Genomic DNA, 27,846 nt, shown 5'->3' with positions numbered 1-27,846 from the left:
CCTGCATATCAAGAAGATGACAACCGTGAGTGCATTTAGGTTAAATGAAGCGGGATTGGAGCATGTATATATTTTCAGAGACTTAGAATTAAAAAATCTGTGCGTCTTCCTAGTACTAGCAGTGTATTCTAGGTGGAAATACCGGCCATAGGGGAAGCTTGTAGGCTACTAATTGCAGACTTCGCTTTTAAGTACAATATCGATATTCTTTCGGATAGCCAAGCTGTAACCCAAGTACTGGATTCGGACACAGCAACCTCTAAACTGGTAAAACAAAGCAGGAATACCCTTACCACCTTGAGTGAAAACCATAAAGTTACCTGAATCTAATTCCCGGAACATCGGAACTTTGAAGTGACGAACTGGCAAGAGTGGGATCTGCCATGGATAACATTTTTGCAGAATTGGTATTCACACCTCTGGGTGTAATCAAAAATGCAATCTTCTTAAAATACCTACGAATCGCGGACTGTAGGTGGAGAGATCAGACGGCACGCAAAGTTAGCCAACTGTTACGGCCTACCTACAATCACAAACAAACATCAACATTGACAAGTATGAAACGAAGCGATGTCTGCATACTCACGGCAGTGATAACAGGCTTCTGGTGCTTAGGAGAGCAAGCCGCCTAAATGGGTATCTCTGCTCTTGCAGAGTAGTTGTAATCAACGAGAGTAAAAGAAAACTATCTTCCACTTCCTCTATGAATACCGTGCCCTATGAAAGGTGAGGATGTTAACGCTTGGCAAACCGTTTTTTGAAACCTTCGAAGAGCTATTTGGTACAGACGTAAAGTAACTCATAAGGTGTCTCAAACGCACAGACTGGATATAGTCGTGAATAAATAAACGTATAACTTGTTGGTAGCGGGGATGTGGTAACAAAATGATGCGGTAGCTCTAATTGTATTCTTGCTGAATCAGCACTTCAACCAACCAACCGACTTTTCATTAAAATGCTTAATGACTAAACTTCAGCCACATATTACAAAGCGGAACTCAAGAAAGAGTTATATATATATAGGTATATATATGTGTGAAAATAAATTTCTTAATATAATTTATTGTAGTTTAAATTCATGTGCCGTAAAATTTTTTTTTTAAGTATTCTCTAAGATCCTATGACACGGAAATACGGAAACTTTTTATAATTCTTTTAAAATAATACTTTTTTGTATATATTGTATGTATGTACCTATGTATATTAGTAGGTGTAAGCACATGTGTATGTAGCTTCTTTTCGAAATTAGAACAAAAAATAAATGAGTTTGTGCTTAAGAATTTTAACTCCATCGTAAAGCTTTACACACAATAACCGTTCGGAAGTGCTTCTTTTTTATGCTTTATACAAGTGTTTTACCATACGCCCCTATTGTGTATATACATATGTATATATGTATGTATTCGCTATCTTAAATACTTTCATATTCATACATTTAAGAATTCCTAGTCGCTAAATGTGACTTACGCATATAAATATTTGTAAATTTCTCAGTGTATAATACAAAAGTTGTGTTGCTTGCAATGAAAATTGTTTACCTACTTTTGAAATTCGGTTATCTAATTGTTTTTGTTTCTTTATATACGTACATACTTGTATATGTTTCTGTATGGATGTAGCCATGCTTGCTTTTTATCATACATGCATACACTTGTATGTGTATATGTGTGTGTAAGCATGTATTATTTTGCTATCCGGTTATGGTGTGCAATCCACATGAATTTCCTTTCTTCTAAAACCAATTTTTTCTTCGTTTTTGCATTGCCTCTAAATTTCATTATCATTTATATATAAGTATATGCAGTTATATTCCTATTAGACACAACAATAAAGTACACTATATAGTTAAATCAACGAAATGCGCTCAGAGTTATATATAAGTAATACAAACAAACATAGATTACCGCTAAATTTGTGTAAGACAACATTTTAAAATCCTTGTCTAAATGGATTCGCTGGACCGGCCGGACCTCTGCTCGCGCCCACACCATCATTCATTTGTTGCTGATGCTGCTGTTGTTGTTGTTGTTGATGTTGGAATGGATTAGCGACGCGTTGTTGTGGAAGATGTCGCGATTCTTGTTGATAATTGCCACCCTGCTCCTGATAGCCAGGCTGATATTGTTGCTGATAACCCTGATTTTGTTGAAAGCCCCCACCGCCACCGCCACCAGTCTGCTGGTATTCACCTTGTTGTTGGTACTCGTAGTTGGTGTCATCCACATTGGATTCCTGCTCTTGCTGATACTGCTGCCCATATTCGAGATGATTTTTAAAATCGCCATCGATTGGTTTCTGATCGTGCATTACATAGGTTTGATACTCTTTGTTCGGTGGATCTTGCATTAGTATGTTGGCTTCATTCTCGAAGGGTTTAAAGTCGTAGATGTTGCGTAGCTTACGCAACACGGGTACATACAGTAGATTGGAGAAGGCAATGATGAAGTTGAGTGCTGTAAAACCGATCGCTTCTACTACACCACCCGCTATGATCGGTCCGACTGCGTATGCGATCGAGTATGAAATGTCCGCAATGGCATAAATGCTGCCGTACACGGATACATGGCGCACGTCCACCAAGTAGCCAAGTGTAGGCAGAAGGGCAGTATCGATGAGCGCAATGCCGAAGCAGATCACACAGATGGGTATCATTAGCATTGTATAGGAGCTAGAGAATGGTATTATGAAGCAGGAGAAACCTTCGAGCGCTAAGCCTACGGCAGCCATTAGCCACTGATGGTGTGGATACTTTTTCGCCATTTTAACTGTGATAATGACACCTAATAGATGTGGAAAGAAGGCTGGCAGCCACACCATACCGATTTTCCAATTCTCCGTTGTTAGATTATCTTCCATCCATAGCGATATGATGGGCTCTAAGAAGGCTAGTGCCACATTTGCCATAGTCAATGCGCCGGCACAGACTGCAATGTACGGATCCATGAGTAGGCGCCAAATAGGAATGGATTGTTGTTGCACTTCTTTGCTTTGCCGTATTTGTTCTTTAACCGGCTTCATTACCAGCAATAGCATAAGGCCATCCAAAAGACACATTAGCGCCAAGATGAGAAATGGCACCTCTTTGCCAGCAAACTGGTAGAGCGCACCGCCAAAAGGTGGCGCCACCAAACAACCGAAACTGATGAAAGCCAATGCAATACCCAATGCTTGTGAGCGTTCATTTTCCTCGGTGAAGCGATCGGCTATCATAGCCAAGCCTGATGTGTCGGCGAATGCAGAACCGGCACCTTGCAGTGAACGCGCAAAGAATAGCAGGCTATAACTGCGTCCGCAAGCGAACATCGCTGTTGAGAAGAACATAATTGTTAGGCCGATCATCATCGGTAAATCATAGCCGATGCGATCGATAAGACCACCAGAGAATGGATTTACCATCAGCTGGACAATGGCTTTCGATGCGAAGAGTATGCCGGTGGCGGAGTCTTGACCGTGATGGTCGTGGTGCACTGGTATTATTTCACCGGTGCGATTATCACGCAGTAGCGGTGGCATTGGTGTGTCATCCTCAAAACTGCCGATTTCGCGCAAGTAGTCTGGTATAATGGGCACAATCACCATGTACAACATGTTGTCCAACAGCAGCGCAATCGAAACTATCACCAATATGAGGCGACGCTGATTTACTGGCTCTTGAATTTTCTCCCACACGATCTCCTTGACTTCACGCAACTCCAGATTGAGCAGCGGTATTTGAAAGGAACCAGCCATTTTGGAAGTCTTATAATACAAGTTTTTGAGCGTTCAAATTCTCTTCTTCGTATTTCTTTGTGGTTGCGGTTGCTGTTGTTTTTGTTCTCTTGTACTTGAACGGTGTTGCTGTAGCTGTTCTCTTTATGCTCTATATTCAGCTGCTTGTGTATGTATGCCTGCTTTATTTGGCTATCTTCTATCCTTTTTAAAGACAACGGCGCCCTTTGTTGTTGCGCTATAACTGGTCCAAACTCTTTTAGCTACTGTCGGAACTTTTATTCCCATTTATTTTTTTTGTGTTTTGTAACTTTCGTGGTTTTACTTTCCAACTTTAGTTCTTTCGAATGCTAAAACTTTTGCTTCAGTTTGTAATGCTCTTCCTTATTCTCTCTCTTCTCGTTGTGATATTAGTGGATTTTGTTGCTTTAGTTGTTCTTGTTGATTTTGTTGGTGTTACTAACAGGCACATTGTGTTTGCTTCCTTTATATTTTCGCTGTGTTTGTGTGTGTGTGAGTTTGGAGGTTTGTATTTGTTTCTCCGTTAAACTTCTTTTTGTGATCTCTGCTTGTGGCTGGCTGGCGTACATTTACTTTTCTCACCCCACTCTAAACTTTGTTTGCTCTTCTGCGCCCAAATACTTGCTTCTTGTATGGGACTATTTACATTTTAGTAGGATTGGTGGCAACCGTCTGGACAACCTTTAACGACACAGAAACAAGATTTCCATTAGTTTTTAATGTCAAGTACTTTTCATTGCTTGCATTCAGATGTTTTTTGGTTTTGATTTTGGTTTTGCATTCGCTTATTCGTTCTATTTGTTGTGGTTTTCTTAGTTAAAAGATAATTCATTCAATTTCATTACTTTCACTTAAAAGTTTTCGTAATGTTCAAAATGTTTGAGTTTCGAAAACAATGACTAGCATAGAATTTTAGGATTGAAATGTTGTTTCTGTGAAGTGAAAGAACGTCCATTTTGTTTAATTGCTTTTATCCATTTGCAATGAAATAGAAATATTTGTGTATCGATTTTTTCTTTGGTCAAAATTTTGTATATGATTCGTTAAAGTTACATAGTTAAGTAATTTGGCGCTCTACAAATGGCAAATTTTAATTACACGTCAGTGCTGCTGAAATACGCAATGTTGAATGGTACATAATTGGTACAACAACAACATTGTTACAAAAGTTATCGACAATTGTTTGTAATATTGTAAAATGGGGTTTGTTCTCTTTCCACTAGTGACACACATTTCAATCATAAAATACATAAATATAACCAACTACTCGTAATGCTTTCGGTACGTTTGAGTACACGTATGAAAATCTAAATACTTGTATAACATTAATTAAATTGTGTAAGTGTATGTGTGCATATGAATATATACATATATATGTGTGTGTATGTGCAGGGAGTAACCCATAACCACTTTTAATATTTTATAACACTTGAATCTGTTCGTGCCTGGAACCTATCGTTTTTCATCCACAGAGCCAAGAAACGGAGCGAGAGACACATTTACGCGTGCCCCTGTCTCTCTGAGGGTAAGTTTTCCTGTGCTGGATTTTGACATTTAGTTTAAAGCATAGTACTAAGTTCGCGTTTCACGTAAAACGGCTGTCAAGATTCATACAAATTGCATTGCCGTGAAATATGCAATGGCCCAAAGCCCGCGAATGATGATTAAAGTTACAGATTAATATGCAAGGCGGCGCAAAATTAATCCTATCGGTGAATTTATAACTTTTGCAAATGGCGTCGTACGTCAACCATTTGACACTTGTGAATTAGTCTGCTGCAGTAACAAGTATACAAGTACGGGAGCGCGTTAAAGTCAGTATAAAGATTTCCACCACTCAAAAACATTTCTTTTTATTTACATTACGTCAATTAATTCTGCCCCATCCTGTGATTAGAGCTTCACTTTGATTACAAGAATTTAATAGCTATAGGTATGGGGGTTTTCGGATCGAGTTCGATAGCATTACAATTAGGCGCATAATGGGGATTTTTCGACAAATTTTGTTCAGTAGTCTTAGAGAAGGCAAAATTTAACCGATTTAATATCTCTTCCTTTCTAAAGCTCGTAAATGATTTTGCAAAAGATTGTCTAGGCGCCTTGAATAAGTGTATTTTTATGAAGAATTCAGAAAAAATTTAAAAATAAAAAATTATATGTATTCGAATTCGGTCTGCAATATTTTTATCGTAGTTCTAATCAGTGGTAGTACATCAGGGCAAGTACACGATTTTCCAACCTCCCTTAAAGAGTGAAATCATCTCATAAATAATTAAAAACTTAAAAACTAATGTTTTTCAAGGTCAAGCGTAGAATTATTACCCAAAAAATTAAAAAAAATTATCTAAATACTTATATACGTTTTTGAGGTGGATGAGGCCGAACTTATTGTCCGTGTGTCCTTGCGAGGTCAAATTGAAGGGAAAAATATTTTGAAAAACAAGATATATAAGTTTTTGGGGTTGCTGAATCCGAATTAAACCTCAGAGAGTTCTTGTTGTAGAGACGTCTCATGCGGAGCGGCACAAAGATCAATGCTTGATCCCGACTTGGGGACCATTAGTTATGACGAGATATTCAATATAAAAATGCCCGATAGTACCTTTCTAAACGGATACGCAGACGATATCGCCGCAGTAATCACAGCACGAAACTTTGAAGAAGCTCATAGAATGCTTAATAAAGTCATGATGCGGATACAAACGTAGCCTCAAATCAGCCACAGAGAAAACGGAGAAGTTAGCATTCAAACTTGCTCAAATACGCTAACCACAGAAAAGGTTCTAAAGGACCTAGGCATAAGACTCTACCCAAGGCTAACTTTCTGGGCCCAAATAAAATACGCAACAGAAGAAGCCGCCAAGATAGTATCCCTTCTCAGTAGACTGATGCCAAGCATAGATGAACCAACTTAAAGAAAATGGGAAGCGGACTCTTATACAGAGCTGAACTGTGGACAAATGGGCTAAATGCAAATCACCGGTGTAAGCTCCTAGCATCGGTACAACGAACGGGAGCTCTGAGATATGTGTCTGCCTACTGCACAGTATGAGGGCCAGCTGTTCAAGTGATAAACGGTTCAATACCAATAGCTTTACTAGCCTTTAAGAGGAAAAAGTTGTAGGAATTAAATATCAAGGGGAAGGAAGAAGGAATTAGGCCACGTGCAGCGTGCAAAATAAAGGACAAAATGCGAGATCGCTGAAGAAACGGAACTCGCGGCAGATGAGCTGTACCAAGGCGCAAGCAAAACTAAGGTGGGAATCCATGGCAAACAGAGCTTGGGACCACCAGTGAGAGCATGGAAAAAGTAGTTAAAGGTAAAATATTTTAATTGACATTTAATAAATGAAACAGTATGGCATTTTGAACGTAGGTTTGGACAGATTTCAAAAGCAAGACCAAGAAGAAGCTGCCTCAAAATCGAGCCGAAGTTCGTGCAGCTGGTGGGTGGCCAAACGTTTTGCATATTCAAACGTCTCTAAAAGAAGCCGTAGTAAGATTTTGAAAATGTGAAGCTTGCATAGATTCACCAGGAAATCAAATTGAAATTGGATTAGATGCATCTTTTAATTTTCTTCTACATTTCGCCAACTCCATTAAACCTCCACTTTCATCTGCACTCTCATCACTAAACCAATTCTATTTCAAAGACGTCACCACATGGTACAGCAGAAGCTTCGGTGAAGCCAATTTTTATACAACACAAATGATTTCGAGGCACTGTTATTTCTAGAAATACCTGTTCGAAGTAGGACAATGCGAGCACTCCACATGCACATGGGGAAACGTAGCCGAATATGACGCTGAACACACCTTTTTCCAATGGAACGTTGAAAGCTGAGGAATGCAGTCGGGTTACACAGCCACTGGAACTGCAATCGACAAGATGCTAAGCAGCGAGGAAACCTAGGAAATCATCAGTGGTATCACGGAAAAAATTCTGGGGATGAAAAAGCGGGACCTGGACGCAGACACATAAGCATATACCTTGTAATAAGGAATATGGAACGCCACTCTGAAGTAATGCGAAGGCGATTCCAGGGACATACAATTGCTGCAACGGCAACTTTGGCGATGCATCAGGCATTTTAAGTGTCATCATCCGCAACAAACAAAAATACTCTATAGAAACGCTTCTGTTTTAAAAATGCAGTTGAATCGCATAATTATGTGATTTTTTTACTAATTAAATTTTTTCAACTGTATTGTAATTTTTTCTTGAATAGTAAATATTTTCTACATAACTCAATATAATGGCGCTTTAATTTGCATTTTTAATGACGCTGCATTATAGTCTCGGGTTGCTGGTCGTTAAACAAACAAAAATCCAGGCAGTGAAATTTTAATAAAACAGAGCTGGCAGTTGTAGCGACTAAGTATTTAGATGTATAACGAGAATCACAACTACAACAACATGGAAATAATAATGGTAAAATAAACTAGTGAGCAACATTCACTATCGTTTCAAACAAAGCTCAACTACTGAACAAACCATAGAAAATTCAAAAACAGTAGCACAAATACATATTTACTCGTATTAGCTCAAAAAAGTAGAAAAAATGCCCGAGGATAATGAATGGCATAAGAGCAACATCAGAAGAGGACATATACACACACACATACAAACATCAAAATGAATAGAATACCATGAAACGTGAAAAAGTAGAGTAGAAAAGTAGTAAAGCGGGGCTAAACGCACTTGAATACGCTTACACGCTGCTGAATGCCGAGCTGCTAACAGCAATGAGACTATAGTGCGCCAGTACAGCAGAGAAGTGAAAGTTGCAGGAGGAAGGACTTGAGGATGTCTACGGGTCGGAAATTGCCCAGCCATGAAAGCAGCTAGTTGAAATACCCAGGGGCATTGATGTGGTTGCCACTCGTAAAAGTGTGGGGAAGCGAAAAGTTGGTACGAAAAGTGGAAACGCACAAATGCGTGCTCATGCCAATGTGTGCACATACATACATACATACATACATTCATATGTATGTATACTTCCATACTTGTATATCTCTCTGTATAAATGTGCTAGGTAGCAAGACAGATATGGGGATTTTGCTCTACTTATGTATGTGTGTATGTATAATAAACTTTGATGTTGAGTTACATGTGGCGCACCGCCCGTTGCGAAGTAAGAAAAGCAAGTTGAGAAACTTTGCAGGTGTGTCTACGAGTAAATTCACGTTTCTCTTTTTTCTTTTTCTTTACTTTTTCTTTTTCTTTTTAGTGGAGTTCCAATTTGTGTATTTTTTGTGAGAATGTTGTGTTCCGTCTTTTAAGCGAGGGGGCATCAAATCAATACAAATCGTAGGAAAATAATCGACGGAAAAGCAACACGAAAATTAGTTGAGCAAAAATTTGGTAGTAGTCAAATAAGTTTGTGATGCGACGAGTATGTCGTTTCGACAATATCTGGATTAGAAATTATCTGAGTGAAGTTCTCTAATTTATAGCGTAAAAAATTATTTACACATTTCTGGGAGTACATGCCTACTTGTATGTACCTATAAAGGGTCTTTCAAAAAACTAGCCTAGAATCGTTTTAAAATAAAATACGTACAAATTTAGATTCTTTCGGGTTTCACTATCTTTTCAAAATACGGCTCTTAACAGTAATATGTGAAAAAATTACATTATTTAACTGTGCACCATGATTCATGAGTGTTGTTCCCTGTTTACAAATAATTCGAACAAGAAAACGGCATACTGAAACCTTTAAATACGGTATACAATGATCCCGCTGCGGAAATGAAAACACGGATAGGTAGTAAGTGGAATACTCGTAATCTAGCCACTTGTAAAACCGCGAAAATCATGTGTACACAGAATGCAGACAAATACGCCAGATTCGTGCTAGCCCTGTCTAGAAAGGAAAGCAGAACTATCATAGGTATACTGGCAGGCCACAATTTGTTAGCGGCACACGCACACAAGATGGGAATTGCAAACAATGATAGCTTCAGATTTTGCAATGAACTGGCGAGGAGGGAAACTCTAGAACACCTTCTCTGTCCTTGCCCTGCATTAGCTAGAACCCGAATGAAATGCTTAGGAGCTCTTTAATATGTGAGGTTAGAATGTCTCTAGGGGTTAGAGCTTCAGAGCTTACTTAGATTCGCAAAAGTCTCAAGCTTATTACAAGAAGCCTACTACAAGGAAACGTAAGAGTCCAGTAAGCTCCATCTGGTACCACTAAGGACCAATTGGTCTATGTGATGACTTTCTGCCAGTCAGGTCTACCTAACCTAACCTAAATATGCAGAAGATTCATCCATTCTCCAACGCTAGTTAAAAACTTGTAAAGTATAGTTGGCGTTCCTTAACAATGTACTTCGTATTCGAAAGTTATCAATATTGTTCCAACGTCTTACTACACTTCAAATTCGCCGCTAAAGACAATTAGTGAATTAAAAGACCTAGGTGTCTATTTTTACTCCAAGTTCAACTTCATCATCCACTTAAACCATATTCTTTCTAAATCGTTCGCAATGTTGGTCTTTATTTGTCGATCCCTATATTCTTCATTTCTGATCCTTTTGCTCTCAAACTGTCCTTAGTTTGGTCCAGGTTAGAATATGCGTATTTATTTGGACACCATTTCACGCAGTCTATGTTATAGATTATGATGAAATTCGTTGATCCCATTCCGTCATATCGCTCTTGTGGCTTATTAATAAATCTGTCCTATTAATAAAATGTCTTTAGAATCTAGCCGTATTCTGTTGTCGATGTGTTTTGTCTTTGTTATTTGTGGGGCTCAATAGATTGTCCGTATCTGCTCAATAAAGTTCATTGAAGTTTCCCTCACTCATTTTCTGTTAAAAAAAGTTTTTTTGTGGGCATTTCTAAAACTGTTTGTGGAATGAATGCTCCTATTAGGAGGGCGTTAGTTCAGTTTAATGTTTATTCTTCTTCCTTAGACTTTTATTTTTTTTACTCTAAGTTTACTTTTAAGAAGTTACTCTAAGACTCTTGTCATAAAGGCTTTGTACATATCTAAGCCTCCTGTTTGCTGATTAATAAATAAATATTCCGGCGGTGGAGCCTTATTATTTTGTTGTACAGTGTAATGTATTACACGAATGCACTTTTATAAAAATGGAATATGGGTAGTACCACACATTTTTCTCAAGACGTCTTGCTCAAACCTCAGTTCCTCGAAAATATCAGCAGAAAGTGTCCAACTGTCTTTGCATTTTAGCTCATTTGAAGTTTGAACGCTTCATTCATAGACTTGCTTTTGTTTTGCACCATGTCTAAATCCACCAACAACACTTTCACCCCCGATCGCTGCTACATATGTATATCCCCAAACCTCTATCCTTGCAAGCGCTTATAATTGACTCAAGTGCATGGCATGCATTGGGGTCGACAAGCTCATTAACAAACAACCAACAGCCAAACACCCCTATGGACCCAGTCAAAGGCACTGGCTAAAAAAGGTGAATATGAAAAAAGCTTAAAATACAAAAAAGCAAAAACAAAAACGAAAATATTATGAAAGCGAACGTACGACTTGGTCATGAAAATTTAATGATGTAACAACGTTCGCGTCACTGCTAACGTCATCGCTATATTCGTAGCTATAGAACGGCTAGGACTCGTTCATAGATTGGCATGAGCCACCCACTGAAAAGGATATGCGGTTTGAGGAGGTAGTTCGTCAGCGCGTGTATGCAACGCTTGAAATTACTCAAATGTGTGTGTTGCGTGCGGCTGAAGTGGACTTTTGTGCCTATTATCGTACACACAAACATTCAAACATTTTTTCGCTCTGGGCACTCTATGGCATTCTCCATTTCCGCTCCACCAAGGATTTCGAATCATTAGAGGGTCGCTATGTAGGCGGAAAAGTTGTTGTATGTGTATTTGTATGTACGTATGTATGTTTCTAAATATTGCGATGTGCTTGTGTGTGTAAGTGTGTGCACGCGTTTTGTTGATTCGAAGGAAAAAGCAATAATAATAATTACACTTGCAACGCTTAAATCACCTTTTTGAAGTGCTCACGAATATGCTTCGGCTTATTCACATCCACTCATAGTTGTACCTACATACACATACACATGCAAAATATTCACGGATGCGAGTATTTCACTTTTTGTATCGAGAAGTATGTATTTTGTGGTGGTTGCTTGGCCTTTCACTTTGCTACCACCTTTTCGTGACACGCCATACGCCATTCAAGTACGCTTCACATCACGTGCACGAGAATTGTGTAAATTGTTTGAAATTATAATAAGGTTTTCGTATAAAAATATTCTATGTCTGTATGTTTATATATTTGTGTGGCAAAATAATTGAAACTGGAATAAATAATTGCGCAAATGTCCTCGAAGACAACAAAAGCAGTACTACCCCACACACAAAGTTGTAACAGCATTGGCAACTTCCTGTTCGGCGGCCGGAGGTGATTAAATCGATTTGTGGTACACTTAGGATGGAAATAAAAAGGTGTTAAGAGGGAAATATTTGATCTGAGAATATACGTATATGTATATGTATGTACATTACGTAACGCAGATTTAATATTTTGTTATATTTCTTTTAATTTCAATGGAAGAATGAAAACAGTGCGAATAGCATTTTTGCTAGTTTTCAGAATGAGATACTTTATTTTCCTTTCCTTACTTTTTCGCAATAAGAATTTAGCGACATAAAGAAAAGTAACACATGGCCGGAAAAGTCCCGGGCCCAACACATAGATGTCACTAGTTTTATGGTAGTGAATGCATATTTTTCAGTTCGTACAAACCTTAAAAAGACCGCTGTTAAAATTTCTTGATATTCTATTCATTAGTTCGTGAGTTATTGTGTTAAGAGTGACTCTCCGTTTGTTATTTTCAAAACATTGGATCAAAAAGAATTTCGTGTTTTAATTTTACACTGCTTTTTGATGGGGAAAAATATCGTTCAAGCGAAGCTATTGCTTGAAAAGTGTTATGGGTATCTCCGCTCCATCAGAAACCACAATAAAACGATAGTTTGCTGACTTCAAACATGTTCGGTGGTCGTAGAGATACCAATGATGCGCAATACAGTGGACGTTCAAATAAGACGGTAACGCCAGAAAACATAAATAATCCACAAAATCGTTTTGAATGATCGAAAAGTGAAGTTGTTTTAGTTAGCTGACATCGTAAAGAAGAACGTGTTGACTTTATGTTGCATGAGAATTTGACTATGAGAAAGCTCCTTTCAAAGTAGGTGCCGCGTTTGCTCATTGTTGGCCAAAAACAAGAGCGTAGCAAATCAATCAAAACAGTGACAAAACTACATGAGTTGAACATCGAATTGCTCCCTTATCCATTGTATTCACCAGATTTGGATCCTAGTGACTATTGGCTGTTCTCAGACCTAAAAAAATACTCATTGGTAAGAAATTTCGCTCGAATGAAGAGGTATCGCTGAAACTGACCCCTATTTTAAGGCAGAAGATAAATCGTTCTGCAAAAGTGGTATTGAAATGTTCGAGCGGCGCTGGAATGATTGTGTTGCTCTTGTTGGAAGTTACGTTAATGAATAAAGTAAAAAAAAGTGTTTTTTAAGCACGGGCCTTTTCAACCCATGTGTTATATGCAAACACAGTTCCACAGCTTTTTATTGAATTGCTAAAAAATACGATACTACTTTCCGTGCAATTCTTCATGCAGAATATGAAGTACTCGTTTATCTGATATACGAGGACTTATTGTATCAGCAATTTTATGATTAGTCGAATTTGGGTATGCTCAAAAACTTGTTCAACCACTTTAAACTGTAAAACCCTTCGATGCGCAGTAGAAAATAAATGACAGATTCCTTTAATGCTTTCACCTACTTGTTTATGAATTTCTGTTGTTGGTAGAATTTCGAAAACAAGGTCATTCGATTCTTTCCATTAATACGATTATTTTCCAAAATACACTGAAGCAATAATTTAATTTATTGTCTCATTTTTAATCCGGCCTTGACCTCACAACATAAAAATACGGAAAATAAATATCTAGAGGTCACTAAAACAGTTTAAAGCATGTAGAAACTAAGTTTTCTTACTCCATAAAATATAAATATTTTGAATATTAAATTTTTTTTCAATTTTCTTCATGGATTTGGATAGTTTTTTGATTCTCAGACAGCTCTTGGATTTGTCAGCTTTTAGGTAATTCAAAATTTAAAAATATTAAATTTAGAAAACCGCATAACTCATGCCGGAGTAGCCTGAAACCGTCAAACTCTCCTATCTTCTTTGATGCGTTTCATCAATATCGAGCGCCAACTTATTTGCCGCGCATCGTATTATGGGCTAGTTGCCTTCTTGATGAAATATGTACATACGTACATACGGATACGTATGTATGCATTTCCATTACTCTTGTCCGCCATAAATTTCAACTTTTACAAAACAAAAATTAAACAAACGCATCACCCGTTTGCCGCTAAAACTACAGGAAGCCAACAGCATTAAAAATACTCGGCAAACAACAAAACAAACAAACTTTCTTTGCGTGCAGGGGAACAATAAATATACCTACAAATAGGTATCTGTAAACTCGTAAAGATGCACACATATACACACATACAAGTACAATTGAGTGTTGGAAATACGAGTACTGCCGTAGAACTTTGCAATCAAATAAACTTTGCTGCGTAACGAAAATAACATTTTATTTCCATTTGCTGCAAAGGAGTGGCGTTCAACGAAATTTTTCGCTTCCTTCCTTCGACAAAAAGTAGTGCGAACAAAAAAAACATCAAAAACTGTCGGCTGGCATAGAAATCCTGTGTCAGTTGATTGCGTGTGGAGAAGAAAGCACACAGCCCAAGGCGGGGAAAATGTCTGCTGCAAAAATTCTCACAACAAAATTTGCCGTGCAACCTCCTTCCTCCCCAAGTGAAGTCAGCGACTATAATTTTAGCACTGAAAGGTGAGCAGTTGTGTTGAATGTGTGTGTGCATATTGTATGTAAAGTGTACATACATATATATAAGTATAGGCATGTAGTAAGCATGTAAGCCTAATGTATAATGTTTATGGCTGGACGAGTATTAACGTTTGTGAAAATATTGTATTACCAAACGCGTCAGTGTGCCTGCTGATATATACCTATGCAATAGTGAAATATTATTCAAGTGTTATGTTACACAGACAACAAGTTTTACAAAACAACAACAACAACAACAACAACAACAACAACAAAAATAAGTCAGGCCTAGAATAAACGCATTGGAAACTAAGTTCGTCTTTAATTAAAGTTTTTATTGTAAATTCGAAATCACATTTTTGCAGGACAGCTCTATAATAGTTCAAGAAAAAATTGTACTAATATTTTTTCCATTTCAAAATCATTTTAAACTCAACTATTTTTGTTTTTTAATTTAATAAGTCAACTGCACTGTAGCATTGTGGTAAAGGCACTGGATAAGGCGAATAAGCATATTTGGAGCATTATACTAAGCCTTTGGGCGACTACAACTAGTTTGGAAGTCCTCTTTTTTGTCAATATCCGTCAAAATAAAAATTTTCAACTTCAATGTAAAGTCAGTACTCCTGTACGGCTGTGAATCGTGGAACATGGCTACCAGCGATATAAAAAAGTGAAAGTTTTTATTAACAAGTGTTTACGAAGTACATTTTGAATTTTCTGGCCAGAAGTCGTTACGAATAACAGTTGTTGTTATTATGTAACGTTGAACATAGACGAAAGAAATGACGATGGATTGGCCACGTCCTGCGTAGACCAACGCGTGACATAACGAAAATGGCCATCGAATGGAATGAGCAGGGCAACCGTAGGTGAAGACGCCCAGCATATACCTGGAGAAGGCAGACCGAGCTCGAAATTGAAGCCCAAAACAAGAACTGGAGAGAGATAAAATCTCTACCTTTAGATACAGGAATTGGAATATTTTTGTAACGGTCCTATGTTCCTTGTAGGAATAATGGGTATATATAAAGAATATAATTAGTGAGACATAAAATAAATTCAAATTCTGAAAAAGGTTTTTTTTACAACATCTTACCATATAAGGTCCAAAAATATGTACATACATACTTACATTTGTGCGCGAATACTTATGTATGTATGTACAGAATGTTTCGATTTGTTTTGTATTCTGTATCTAACCTCTTCTCTAAGGCTTTTTTCGACATAAATTGCAGAAGCTTTAAAAAAAAGTGTCAGTATAAACCAAAATGGGCTAAAAAATCAAAAAAAGTATTGCCAAACTGCAACATATGAAAAATGTCCCAATCGATTGAAGTACTAGTTTTTGCGATACCACTTTGAAATGTTTACTATAACTCTACATTAATAAAATGTCCCAATTCTTTTCTATTATCACTAAAATATCGAAAACAAAAGAAACACGTTTTCAAAGAATCTATCCTTGATTAAATGTGCGCTGTGTGAAAAACTCCGCTAAGCGGAAATAAGCAGGCAAGGTAAATATGAAAAATATATGCCATTCGATTTCAACAGCATCTGCTTTGATATGGTGTTGCCAACTAGTCTTTGCTTGAAAAGCAGAGCAGTGCGTGTCGAGCATTCGCTAGTATGTCATAAACTGTATAAATTATTTTCTTTACGGGACATTACGGCACATTTGCCATCCATAAAAACTGTAGGTCCCACATCAGAAGAACATAAAAAAACATCAAGACGCACATCACGAAATGGGAGGAGGAGCTCGAGCGCTAAAAAAAAATCATTGGAGTTAGCGCCAAATATATATGCTCATACATCGGTGTTTGTTTAAGAGCATGAGAGAATTATAATCCAAAACAGAAATAGAATGTTTTTCTATTATAATCAGACAGATAACTTCGTGACATTTAGTTTTTGAATATGATACGCAGAATATGTCTGCCGCGGCTACAAGTTACGTGATTAATTCGATTAATCCAAGTTTTGACAATAAATCGATTGTTTTTCAACGAAATGTCGTCCATGCTTAGCTGCTAAATTTTTAGAAATAAAAAAGTTCAACAGCATAGCTCGATAACGTTCGCCATTGTGACGGCAGCTCCTTCCTCATTTCGAAAAAAATAATGGCCGATGATGCCGCCAGTGCTCTATGAACTTCGCGACCATTTTTTTTTAAGTATTGTAAATGTCCAGAATTTGGAAATGTTGTTTTGTCGTTAAACAATTCATGAAGGCTTGCTAAACCCTACTGAACTGACACCAATTTACTATTATCAGCTGCCAAACCTAGTTATCGATTTCGGTAGTTCCTATGCAGCTAAAAAAACAAATTATATATATTAACAACTACGTTGGGCAAATAGTAGTGAGTGTACCAAGTTTTACTGAAATATTGAAATATTAATTGTTGGTCGAGTTATCGTACTTACGGACAGCCATGGCTAAATCGATCCCTCCTATTTGTACATACGCCTGTATCTACCTCGCTCCCTTTATGCTATTATATATATACCCAGTTGCGTCAGCAAACCTTTAACAATCTTGGACACAAGTGCACAAGGAAAAGCTCCATTCATACTTCCTTGCGTAACGTAATTGTGAATAATAATAATCGTACTGATGAGGTGTATGTAGTTTTTGCTTAGGCGTTGGGTGAAGAAAGTCAAGAGTCTTTTAGACGTCTAGGACTATTCAGATACTGAAAAAATGCTGCTGCTGAATAAAAAATAGAGAAAAACCATAGAAAATAATTTGTTGAGGGGGGATAGTATCGTGTCCTTGATGATGAGAAGCGGATCTGATATATCGAAATTTCTGAAATGAGAGTTCAAATCTTGGCATGAAAATGGAAATGGAATATTCAGTTAAAATTTCAAGAAAAGCGATCAAAATTGGTTCGAGTTATTAACCCGGAAAAGTGCAGGTGCAGGTGTTTGCGTATCGGGGATATTATGCTTTCCGATGAATAGTCAGCAATCAAGTTTCTCAATTCTGACAGTTCAAAGGTTACATCAAAACTGTTTTTGGAATGTCTTGGTAAGCTCAATATCTTTGGCCTGAACAATCAGGTAAGTATTCTATGGGTTCCAGGGCTTATATTATACGTTAGTATTACTGGGAACGAAATTACATTGAAATTAGTCAGGAAATTGGCGGCCTCGCCACTTATAGGCCCAGTGGCATTTTGAGGTCTGGGAAAGAGTAACTTCTCCTCTGTTATTCAGAAAGTAGATACAAACGCTCCGGCGCTGAAAGTAGTCGATGCGATACCAGCTGGTGGTACCAGTAGGAAGAGCGAAGCTTTTCGGCGTTTTAAAGATCAGGTAGAGAAGGACTTGGCTTCACTTAATATCTCCAATTGTTAAACTCGGCCAAAATCGCATTAGTAGTAATCGCGCCGATCAAGAAGAATAAGAAGAAGAGAAAATGCAAAGGACATCATACTAGGGTAATCTACCCGATTTATCGCAATAGCGGTCAATGATAGTTTGCTTTAACCTAAACCGATTTAAAGCTTGTATGGAATTAAATAAGAATAATTTGGGAATCAGATGCATTCTTAAGAAGTTAGCAAAATATTCCAGTGGAACTTGCGGGTTGTGTGGGGAGGAAGATGAAATCGCCAAACATGTGCTGGAGGCGTGCCCAACACTGGAGAGAAACACCTGGATAAACACATTTTTTCAGATAAATTAGGACAAATACTAAAATTTATTGAGGACTTTGGGCTCAGACAAATACTGTGAAACCGTGAAGTGGCACAATAGATATTCCAAGTTACATTATTAAATCCCCTCAGAATAATAATATTAGTACGGCTGACCCAAAAAATGTAGTTTCGAGGAAAAGCCATTTCTTGTTGCACCGGGCTGAAAAGTGCTGAGGCAAATTTCCAAATTAGATTAAATCATAACTAAAGGGGTTTCCAATAAGAGGTGTTATTCCCGTAAGAGATCATACAAGCAGCACACAGCGCCGTCTTGTTGAAAATACACGTCGTCCAGATCAATACCATCCAATTCCGGTCATAAAAAATCGTTAATCATCACTCGATAGCGCAATTCATTCACCCTAACTGTTGTTCCAGCTTCATTTTCGAAAAAGTAAGGTCCGATGACTCCGCCGGACCATAAAGCGCACCAAACAGTCACACGTCGAGGATAGAGAGGCTTTTCAACAATAACTCTTGGATTTTCTGAGCCCCGGATCCGACAATTTTGCTTGTTGACGAAATCACCGATGTAGAAATGGGCCTCATCACTCAATATGATTTTTTGAAGGAACTCCGGATCATTTTCGTGCATTTCAACGACACAATCAGCAAAGACACGACGTTGTTGATGATCGGCCGACTTGAGTTCTTGTGTTAATAGGACTATGAATAAGTTCGTGCGGTTTTTTTTCGAAATTTGAAACTTTATTGACGTAAAATGGTTACAAATTTAATATTCAAAATATTGTCCATCGCTTACTACTACTTTTTCCCATCTTTCTGGCAATTCACGGATTCCCTTTGTGAAAAATTCGGTCGGTTTTGCCGCAATCCACGAATCGATCCATTTTTTGACTTCATCGTAATTACGGAAGTGCTGGTCAGCCAGGCCATGTTGCATCGATCGGAAGAGATAGTAATCGGATGGCGCAAGGTCTGGACTATACGGCGGGTGGGGTAGGACATCCCATTTGAGCGTTTCTAAGTATGTTTTGACCACTTGTGCAACATGTGGCCGAGCATTGTCATGTTGCAAAATAACTTTGTCGTGTCTATCGGCGTATTGCGGCCGTTTTTCTCGCAGTGCTCGGCTCAAACGCATCAATTGTCGTCGGTAGACATCCCCCGTAATCGTTTCATTCGGTTTCAGTAGCTCATAATACACAACACCCAGCTGGTCCCACCAGATACACAGCATAACCTTCAGGCCATGAATATTCTGCGCCGACGTCGATGTTGAAGCATGGCCAGGGTATCCATACGTTGCCCGACGTTTTGGATTGTCGTAATGGACCCACTTTTCATCGCCAGTCACAATTCGATGCAAAAAACCCTTTCTTTTGTGCCGTTGAAGCAGTTGTTCGCATGCCATAAAACGGCGTTCAACGTCTCTTGGCTTCAATTCATACGGCACCCAATGGCCTACCTTTCGGATCATTCCCATGGCTTTTAAACGTTTGGAAATGGTTGATTGATCAACTCCCAAAGTTTTTGCAACCTCTTCTTGCGTTTGAGCCGGATCTTGATCGAGCAATTCCTCCAATTCGGTATCCATGAACTTTGGCGGCGCACCCTCGCGTTCTTCGTCTTCCAAGCCAAAATCACCACTTTTAAAGCGTGCAAACCACTTCTGGCACGTTCGCTCAGATAGAGCATGCTCACCATAAACTTCCACCAAGATACGATGACTTTCGGCTGCTTTTTTCTTCATATTAAAATAATGAAGAAGAATTCCCCGCAAAAACACATTATTTGGCACGAAATTCGACATTTTCAAGTGTGGTAAAAATATTGTTGTTTACGCTTCAAATAAAAAACTTATACTGACGGTTGTGCCTTACGACAGTAGCTCTCCAATGAATGTTTGGAAATGTGGATCGATGGAATAATAATCAAGTTACGCCATCTGTTGTAAAACCGCACGAACTTATTCATAGTCCTGGACTTAGTAAGCCTTAAGACCCAAATCTTTATGCAAAATACGGTGTAATGACGTTTGTGGAATGCCTAATTCCAAAAAACGACGAGGAATGGACAAACCTGTGTTTTCTTCAACACTTTCGGCTACAACAGCAATATTTTGGGCTGTTCTTGAGCGACGTGCACGAGTTTTATTCTTCCCATCACTAACTTGTCCCAACAGCTCGAATTTTTTCACCAATTTCTGTATTGCCGTCCGACAAGGTGCTTCACGATTACCCAAAAATGTTAGAGTTTTACGAACCATTTCTGCAAAATTTTCATCATTTTTATAGTGAATTTTAATAATTTCAATGCGTTGTTTAAGCTTGTATCGTTCCATTTGACAGCTTCAAAAGTGACATCTACCGAAATAACGGCCTATTCAAAATAACACCTGTTATTGGAAAACCCTTTATTTATAAATTTTTCTCATCGCATTCATTGAGTGAGTTTGCTTTTTAAGTTATTGGGGCATACAGATTTTAAGTAAAACCTGATAAAAACAACAAGAAATAGTTTTTTTAATTTTTGTGATGCACTGCATTGGTCTTTTTAAGAAATGAAAATTTCAACCCAAATTAATTTTAGTGAATTTATAAAATCGCGATGGATAAAGAGAATAAAATAGGATTCACAATAATGACTGTCAAAAAATTAGGCAGGGAAATTTATCGAAAAGAGAATTATGTAGGTTGCTGATAATTACGATTTTTCTTTAATTTTTAAGGAAATTGTTATTTAGTACAGTAGTTTTTTAAAGCTGATGATGTGACACTTCCAGCCAATATTCAACAAACTGCTTTTGGGCTCTAATGTTGGTAAAATTTTAAGTCCTATATATACTTATGCACATACTTATATGCTTCTGGAAGTTTTTAACGTGAGTCACTTCAAGAAGCAATCAATTTGCAAAGGATCTCAGTGCGCCACAAAAGAAAGTTTGCCTTGTTTCTTTACGGTACTGTTGAGCAAAAATGCTTATGCAATAGAATGAGCAAGTATAACTAACATAGATAAACACACAGTGCCTATAAAACAGGTATCATACACGCACATACACGTAAATATACTCGTACACACATCCATGAATACACGAATAAGCCTGCCACTTGAATCTCTTACCCCACTCAAATATTGTGCAAATATTGATGCATGTATGTATGTATGTTTGTATGTAATAGGCAAGCTGCTGCACTTGTCTTTTGGCAATTGTTTTATTATTCCGCTTGTTTGCATCTTTGTTTATTTATTATTTGTTCGTTAGTATAAACGTCAACATTGACATTCGTGTCCTTCATTTTTATGTGCTGAATTCGAAAACCTTACTTTCATTCGTGTTTCCCCGCTGCTTTCCCCTCACTTGGCTTTCGTAAATATACTTGTATGAGTAGTGTACAACAACAAAGTTATTGAGGGATTTTAATTTTGTTTTACTTGAACGCATTTCTCGTATCTGAAGCATTGAACTCAGCTGCGTAAGTTTGACTTGAAATTTGGATCAACTTCACTTGCTCAGGTGTCTTCTATTTTCAACTTTTATCTATTCGATACGAATTCGAGTACGCAATGTTTTCGCATTCAAGCGTTTTCTGTTTTGTTGAGTATCTTTTTGCAAAAATTTCATTCAATGAAGTGAAGTGCTGAGGGCTGGTCAAGTGTTTGGTACTTGAAATATTTACAGCTGCGATATTTGTATATTTGATACATGAAAGAAATTTTACAATTGAATTTGCTTTACCGTAACATTATTTTGCAGATTGAACATAAAATGGGTTTATGATTTCGTAATCACTTTAACAAGCACTTATTTCGCGCTAGTTTTGGTTTTTTCTCGTCATTATTACGAAATTCAATTTGGAGCAGGCCTTTCAAAGGTCACAGCTTTTGGGTATTTCTTTGTTGCAATTTTGAGTGATTATGTAATGTTTTCGTTTATAAATAATATTATTATAATACAGGGTGTTTCAATAGGTCCGTTTGAACCTGAATAGTGGCGACTATCACTTCATTCAAGCTACAGGCACAGCTAGGCATTTAATTCATACTTATGTATCTATGTAATTCATTCAGTGACAACTTGAAAGTTTGTTTAGAAGATGGAAAGTGAAAAGCCAAAGAACTTGAAATTGTATTAAATTCTTGAAATGTTGTATGTATCGGAGCATACCTGTAAGAGGCATCAACTAGAACGGTCTGAAAGAATAAATTATTCCGGAGGCTTTTGTTTTTGGAATCTGAATTATGCATTATTCGTTTTGTCTTCGTTAAAAAGGGAATCACCAGTCCTTTTTCTTTTATTGCGGTGAGTATGGAAGTGGAAAGGAGACTACGCCAGCTATCAATGCGAGTCCGCCTTAGCAGCGATGTTTCTAACCAAATTCCGTTAAAGAAACAAAAGAGTCGATTGTTGTCTATTTCGGGTTGGGTACGAAATTTTTATCGTAAAATATTCTGTATTCAAAATTGTGGGTACTAAAATTCTGTATTTTAAAATGCTGCATGTTAAATATCTGTATTGCGAAGTTATGTAATTAAAAATTCTGTACCGCAAAGTTCAAACAATACAGAAAGTTTTATTAAGGCGATTTTATCAAAATAAGTAGTGATGATGTGCGAAGGGTTCAAATTGAGTTTGTGCGGAGTAGCTGAAAACCACTAAAATATTATTTGTGGTTTATCAGGCCCATGAGATGGGAATAACCGCCAGGTGGCTGATTTGAGTTCTGTTTTTTGTTTTGTTTGTTTTCTGCCTGGTTGCCATACCTACGATTAAACTACTAACCTACTAAAATTCAATCGCCATTGCTTGTTATTTGAAAAGTTGCCCCGTCTTGAATAAATTTTCCTCTGCACGTGTTTTTAATTTTTTACAGTTTTAAAAATAGATTTAAATTTCCAACAATGAGATTGTATCAAATTTTGCGTTAAAAATGGATTCAAAGGTGCGAAGACCTTAGAAATGTTGGGAAACTGTTCCGGTAATGATACTCTGAAAAAACAACCGGTGACGAGTGACATGAACGTTTCAGAAGAGATCGTGAGCCCATCGAGAATATCGACGCGTAGTGATAGGACGTCAATATCGAAAAATTATGAACATTTTAATAAACTGAAAGAAAAGTTGATCAATAAACGCAAGAGAGCTAACCATCGGTGAGCTGGCAGAGGACTTGACAATTGATATGTATCCGTTCAGGACATTGCAGTTAATAATTTGGATTTTGTTGGTATAGTTGGTCCCAATGGACCTGAATTTCACACAAAAAAGGGACCGCATTGATATCGCCCAAGACATAGTTTCCAACAATGAATCCAACGCACATTCATCAAACGCAACATTACTAGAGACGAGACGTGGATTTAATCCGGACATCAGGCGAGTGAGTGAAGAGCTCCGAATGAGCCAAGATAAAAAAGAAAAACGACGTTTTCAGAGAAAAAAGAAAAAAAGATTCCTTCGGCTTTTATAGATTACAACGTTATTGTACACCACGAATTTTTGGCAGAAGGTCAGAGAGTTAATAGGGACCATTTTTGGACATTAGGAGACGTTTATGTGAAGCGATTCGCCAAAAACGAAAGAATTTGTAGGAAAGCAACTCATGGATGTACATTTTGCACCATGATAACGCACCGTCGCACAGCGCCATCATTATCCTTAAATTTTTCGCTAATAAGGAAAGGAATACCATCCAGCAGCCATCAAATTCAGCTGATATGGCTGCCTGAGATTGTTTCTTGTTTGACCGAGTAAAAAAAAAACAAAAACGACACTGTCGGGAACGCGTTTTAACTACCTAAACAGCAGAAAGGAAGTAATGGAAAAATCGCAGATGGCTCTGAAGGCTATACTTAAGGTAGCGTTCCAGAAATGATTCTAGACCTGGATCAAACGCTGACAAAAAACATTGCAATTGATGGGGAGTACTTGAAAACGAAAATATCACTTTTAAGGAATACAATTTTGTATTGAATTTTTCTGCATATATTCCGGAAACTTTTTGTTCACGGAGGTGAATATGTAACCATTCATAAGAATACCTATATTTTACCTTCTGCAGTTAAATGTGGAAATATGTACACATTTCAATGCCGATATATTATTGATGAATTGCCAATTGCTTTCAATTCTTTTAGAGCTTTTAATAAAAAAAATTTTCACTGAAAATACAATATAATTTTTGTTTCTACCAAAAAAAGTTTTAAAAAAGCGTAGTTATAATTTTATAAATATGTATATTTTGAAAATGGGAATTTAACTTGTTTAGAATTTATTTAAAATTTTTGCTAGAATTTTCAATAGAAAGAATATTGCAAAGCTGAATTTAGGACCAGTCAAGCACGAATAGTTTCTCCTGTATCATAAAGCGAAGGGGAGGTGCGGTCTGAGCATTCCGTGAAGAAACTCGATGCTCGTTCGGTTGAAGAACTCTCGTAATTTGTCTGGAATTGCTTGCTTTATTCTCATCTTTCGACATTAGAATTATTCAGTGGCATTCCTGAATATTTACTGACATTGTCAGTATAGAAAATGCGAATAATAGTAAGAAAATGTGGAGCATACAACCTTGAAAGCTTTAGCGCAAGCTTTTCTTCGAATTTGTGAGCCACGCCTTATTGTTGTATGTGCCGTAGACAATGGTGGGAGTGTCTCTTAATGATAATTGGTTTTCATAAGAAGCAGGTCAGACAGGCTCTTGGAAAGTTGCCATGCCTTTCTAGGTACAGAAAAACGAGTAAACTGACTTACCTAATAGAAAAATCTCATTATAATATAAGTAGTGTGAATGCAGGAAATCAATGTAAAATATCTCACAACGTCCACCTCACTATTTATTAGCTTCAGGTTGTATATTCAATAGACTAAATTTCCCAATGTGGTTTTTCATTCCTATATTTCTTACATCTCGAACTCAAAGAACCAAAGTAATTCATAGTTTGACATTAAGTCACACGCTTCTGACCTAAAACAGATACTGCACTAACATTCCATTAATACACGTATCTACGATTGAATAAGAAAATCGATAAAATAGTGCAATAAGAGGAATAAGTATTGCAAATGCTTTGCTAAAAGTCATCACACCTGACTAAGCTCCCACTAAGCACTAAATTGACAATTAAGCTAACCCACCTTTGACCTGTTGGCGCGTGTAATCAGCCGCATTGAGCCACACATGAAATTCGAGAACAAAGACAAACCGCAAAAAAAATCCACGAAGTAACCAGGTAATGGACACATGCACATTAAATGCGCAAAAATATTCGTATGCCTCCGTGATCAGAAAGTTCCCGGAATATATATAGAAAATTAAAACATAAAGTTCATTTCTTAAAAGTGATATTATCGCCTTCAAAGTACTTCCCACTTTCACTTATGCCAGCGTTTCATCCAGCTCTCGAAACATTTTTAGAACTCTATTTTCGGTATGGTTATCAGAGTTGTCTTCGATTTTTAACACACTTTTATTAGGTCGGGTTGTATGTATGTATGTATGTATGTATGTATGTATGTATGTATGTATGTATGTATGTATGTATGTATGTATGTATGTAACGGAATCTTTGAGCTTAATTTTCACTGACTTCTAAACATCTGATCGACTTGAAATTTTGCACACCTATCAAGGACCGATGACAATGCAATAATTTGATAAAAGTTTTCCATTATCCTTTTTGGGATTGCCAGGATTAATATTTTCTTTTTTTACCTGTGGGCAAAAAGTAAGGTGAATTTGGTTGTAAAATGAAAAATCTTTATTTATTCTTGTAAATCAATTTCATCCCCTTCAAAATAATGCCCTCTCGATGAAATACACTTATGCCAACGATTTTTCCTATCCCCGAAACATGCCAAATCGTCCATTTCCGGTAGTGGCCTCTTGAGTTTTGGGAATAGCTAGAAGTCACACGGAGCCAAATCAGGCGAATACGGTGGTTGCGGAACGATATGCGTGGAATTTTTGGCGAAATAGTCACGAAGAACGAGTGTAGTGTGAAACATGTGAGATAAATTTTTCATTATCCTTATTAGGATTGCCAGGATTAATATTTTATTTTTTTAACACACTTTTATTAGCTCGGGTTGTATGTATGAATGACTGTAACGGAGTCTTTGAGCTTAATTTTCACTGGCTTCTAAAAATCTGATCGACTCGGAACACACAACATAGATGACTAGATGGGAAACTCTTTTTCTCGTGAGAGCGCTGAAAAATGTGCATTTTTTATAACATTTGCCAATATTGCCACACCGGTAGAAACATGAATTGGGTATTTTTTTAAACAAAAATTGAGAATTTTTAGTTTCCACACCACCATTGAGGTTAGTATTTAGTGTGCGGTTGTGTAATAGTATATTACTCGTAAACACCTACATATACTAAAAATAAAAAATAGTTAAAAAAAACTAAAAAACACGCTTTAATTGCTAATCGAACTAAAAAGTAGAAAATAAAAAATAGTTTAAAAAAACTAAAAATCACGCTTTTATTGCTAATCGAACTAAAAAGTAGAAAATACATTTTAATGACAAGGAGACCTGTAATGAAGTAAGAGCAAATCGAACGATCAGTCATAGTCAACTACCTCAGAACAGAATTATAACAAAAATTAAGATTCAAATAGAATAATTCAAATTAGAGTTAAAAGCGTGGGATGCATTTTGCTTCACTTTCATAACCCTCTGTACATAGGTAGTTGCCAATAGAATGATTGTAATATTTACTATATCAAGCATCCCACGCTTTTAACTCTAATTTGAATTATTCTATTTGAATCTTAATTTTTGTTATAATTCTGTTCTGAGGTAGTTGACTATGACTGATCGTTCGATTTGCTATTACTTCATTACAGGTCTCCTTGTCATTAAAATTTATTTTCTACTTTTTAGTTCGATTAGCAATAAAAGCGTGTTTTTTAGTTTTTTTAAACAAATTTTTTATTTCATTACTTTCGTTTGGCTTTTAAAACGCGTTCCCCGTAGTAGAAACAGAAACGCATTCACCGAACAAGAGAAAAAAATAGCAGGGAGCCATATCCATATGAGATGAATTCGATGGTATTTATTTCGTTCTTGGTCAAACATTTACGGGTAATGATGGCACTGTGCGACAAAATTCACAAAAAAGACGTCATGTGCAATATCGTTGTAATCCATAAAAACTACAAACCTCGCTTATTTTTACTAAAGTGGCTTTTCGGCGTTTTTTTTTTTTGGTCTTTGTTCATTCAAAGCTCTCCACTTACTCGCCTGATGTCCGGATTGCGATGTCCTACGTCACATTTCCCGTAGCCATGCGTTTGAGAATGTTGGGTCGGATTCAGCTTTGCAAATCATGTCTCTGGCGATACCAGCGCGGTGCCTTTTTTGTATGAAATTCACGTTTTTTGATACCAAATACTAATTACAATTCAGTCCATTCAGGACGGATCCATAAACAAAGTTCACGACCTCTGTCTGTTTTCTGATAGTTAATTTCCGGTTATTGATCAACTTTTGTTTCACTTATTGATGTTTTCATAATTTTTAG

At 37.1% G+C, this 27,846-nt stretch overlaps 1 protein-coding gene across 1 annotated transcript in view; it reads right to left on the bottom strand.

The window, feature by feature from the left end:
* Positions 1 to 1,278: 1,278 nt before the first annotated feature.
* LOC128855213 (vesicular acetylcholine transporter) overlaps positions 1,279 to 27,846 on the bottom strand; it is a 50,837-nt gene continuing 24,269 nt past the window's right edge. Inside the window, exon 2 of the mRNA XM_054089931.1 lies at positions 1,279 to 4,410. Coding sequence (XP_053945906.1) covers positions 1,930 to 3,729 — 1,800 coding nt within the window. The 5' untranslated portion in view covers positions 3,730 to 4,410 and the 3' untranslated portion in view covers positions 1,279 to 1,929. The remainder of the gene's footprint in view (positions 4,411 to 27,846) is intronic.

The sequence above is a fragment of the Anastrepha ludens genome, chromosome 2 (assembly GCF_028408465.1).
Source record: "Anastrepha ludens isolate Willacy chromosome 2, idAnaLude1.1, whole genome shotgun sequence".
NCBI lineage: Eukaryota > Metazoa > Arthropoda > Insecta > Diptera > Tephritidae > Anastrepha > Anastrepha ludens.
Note: the sequence above shows the minus strand (reverse complement) of the source record. Positions and strands in the feature narration are given on the sequence as shown.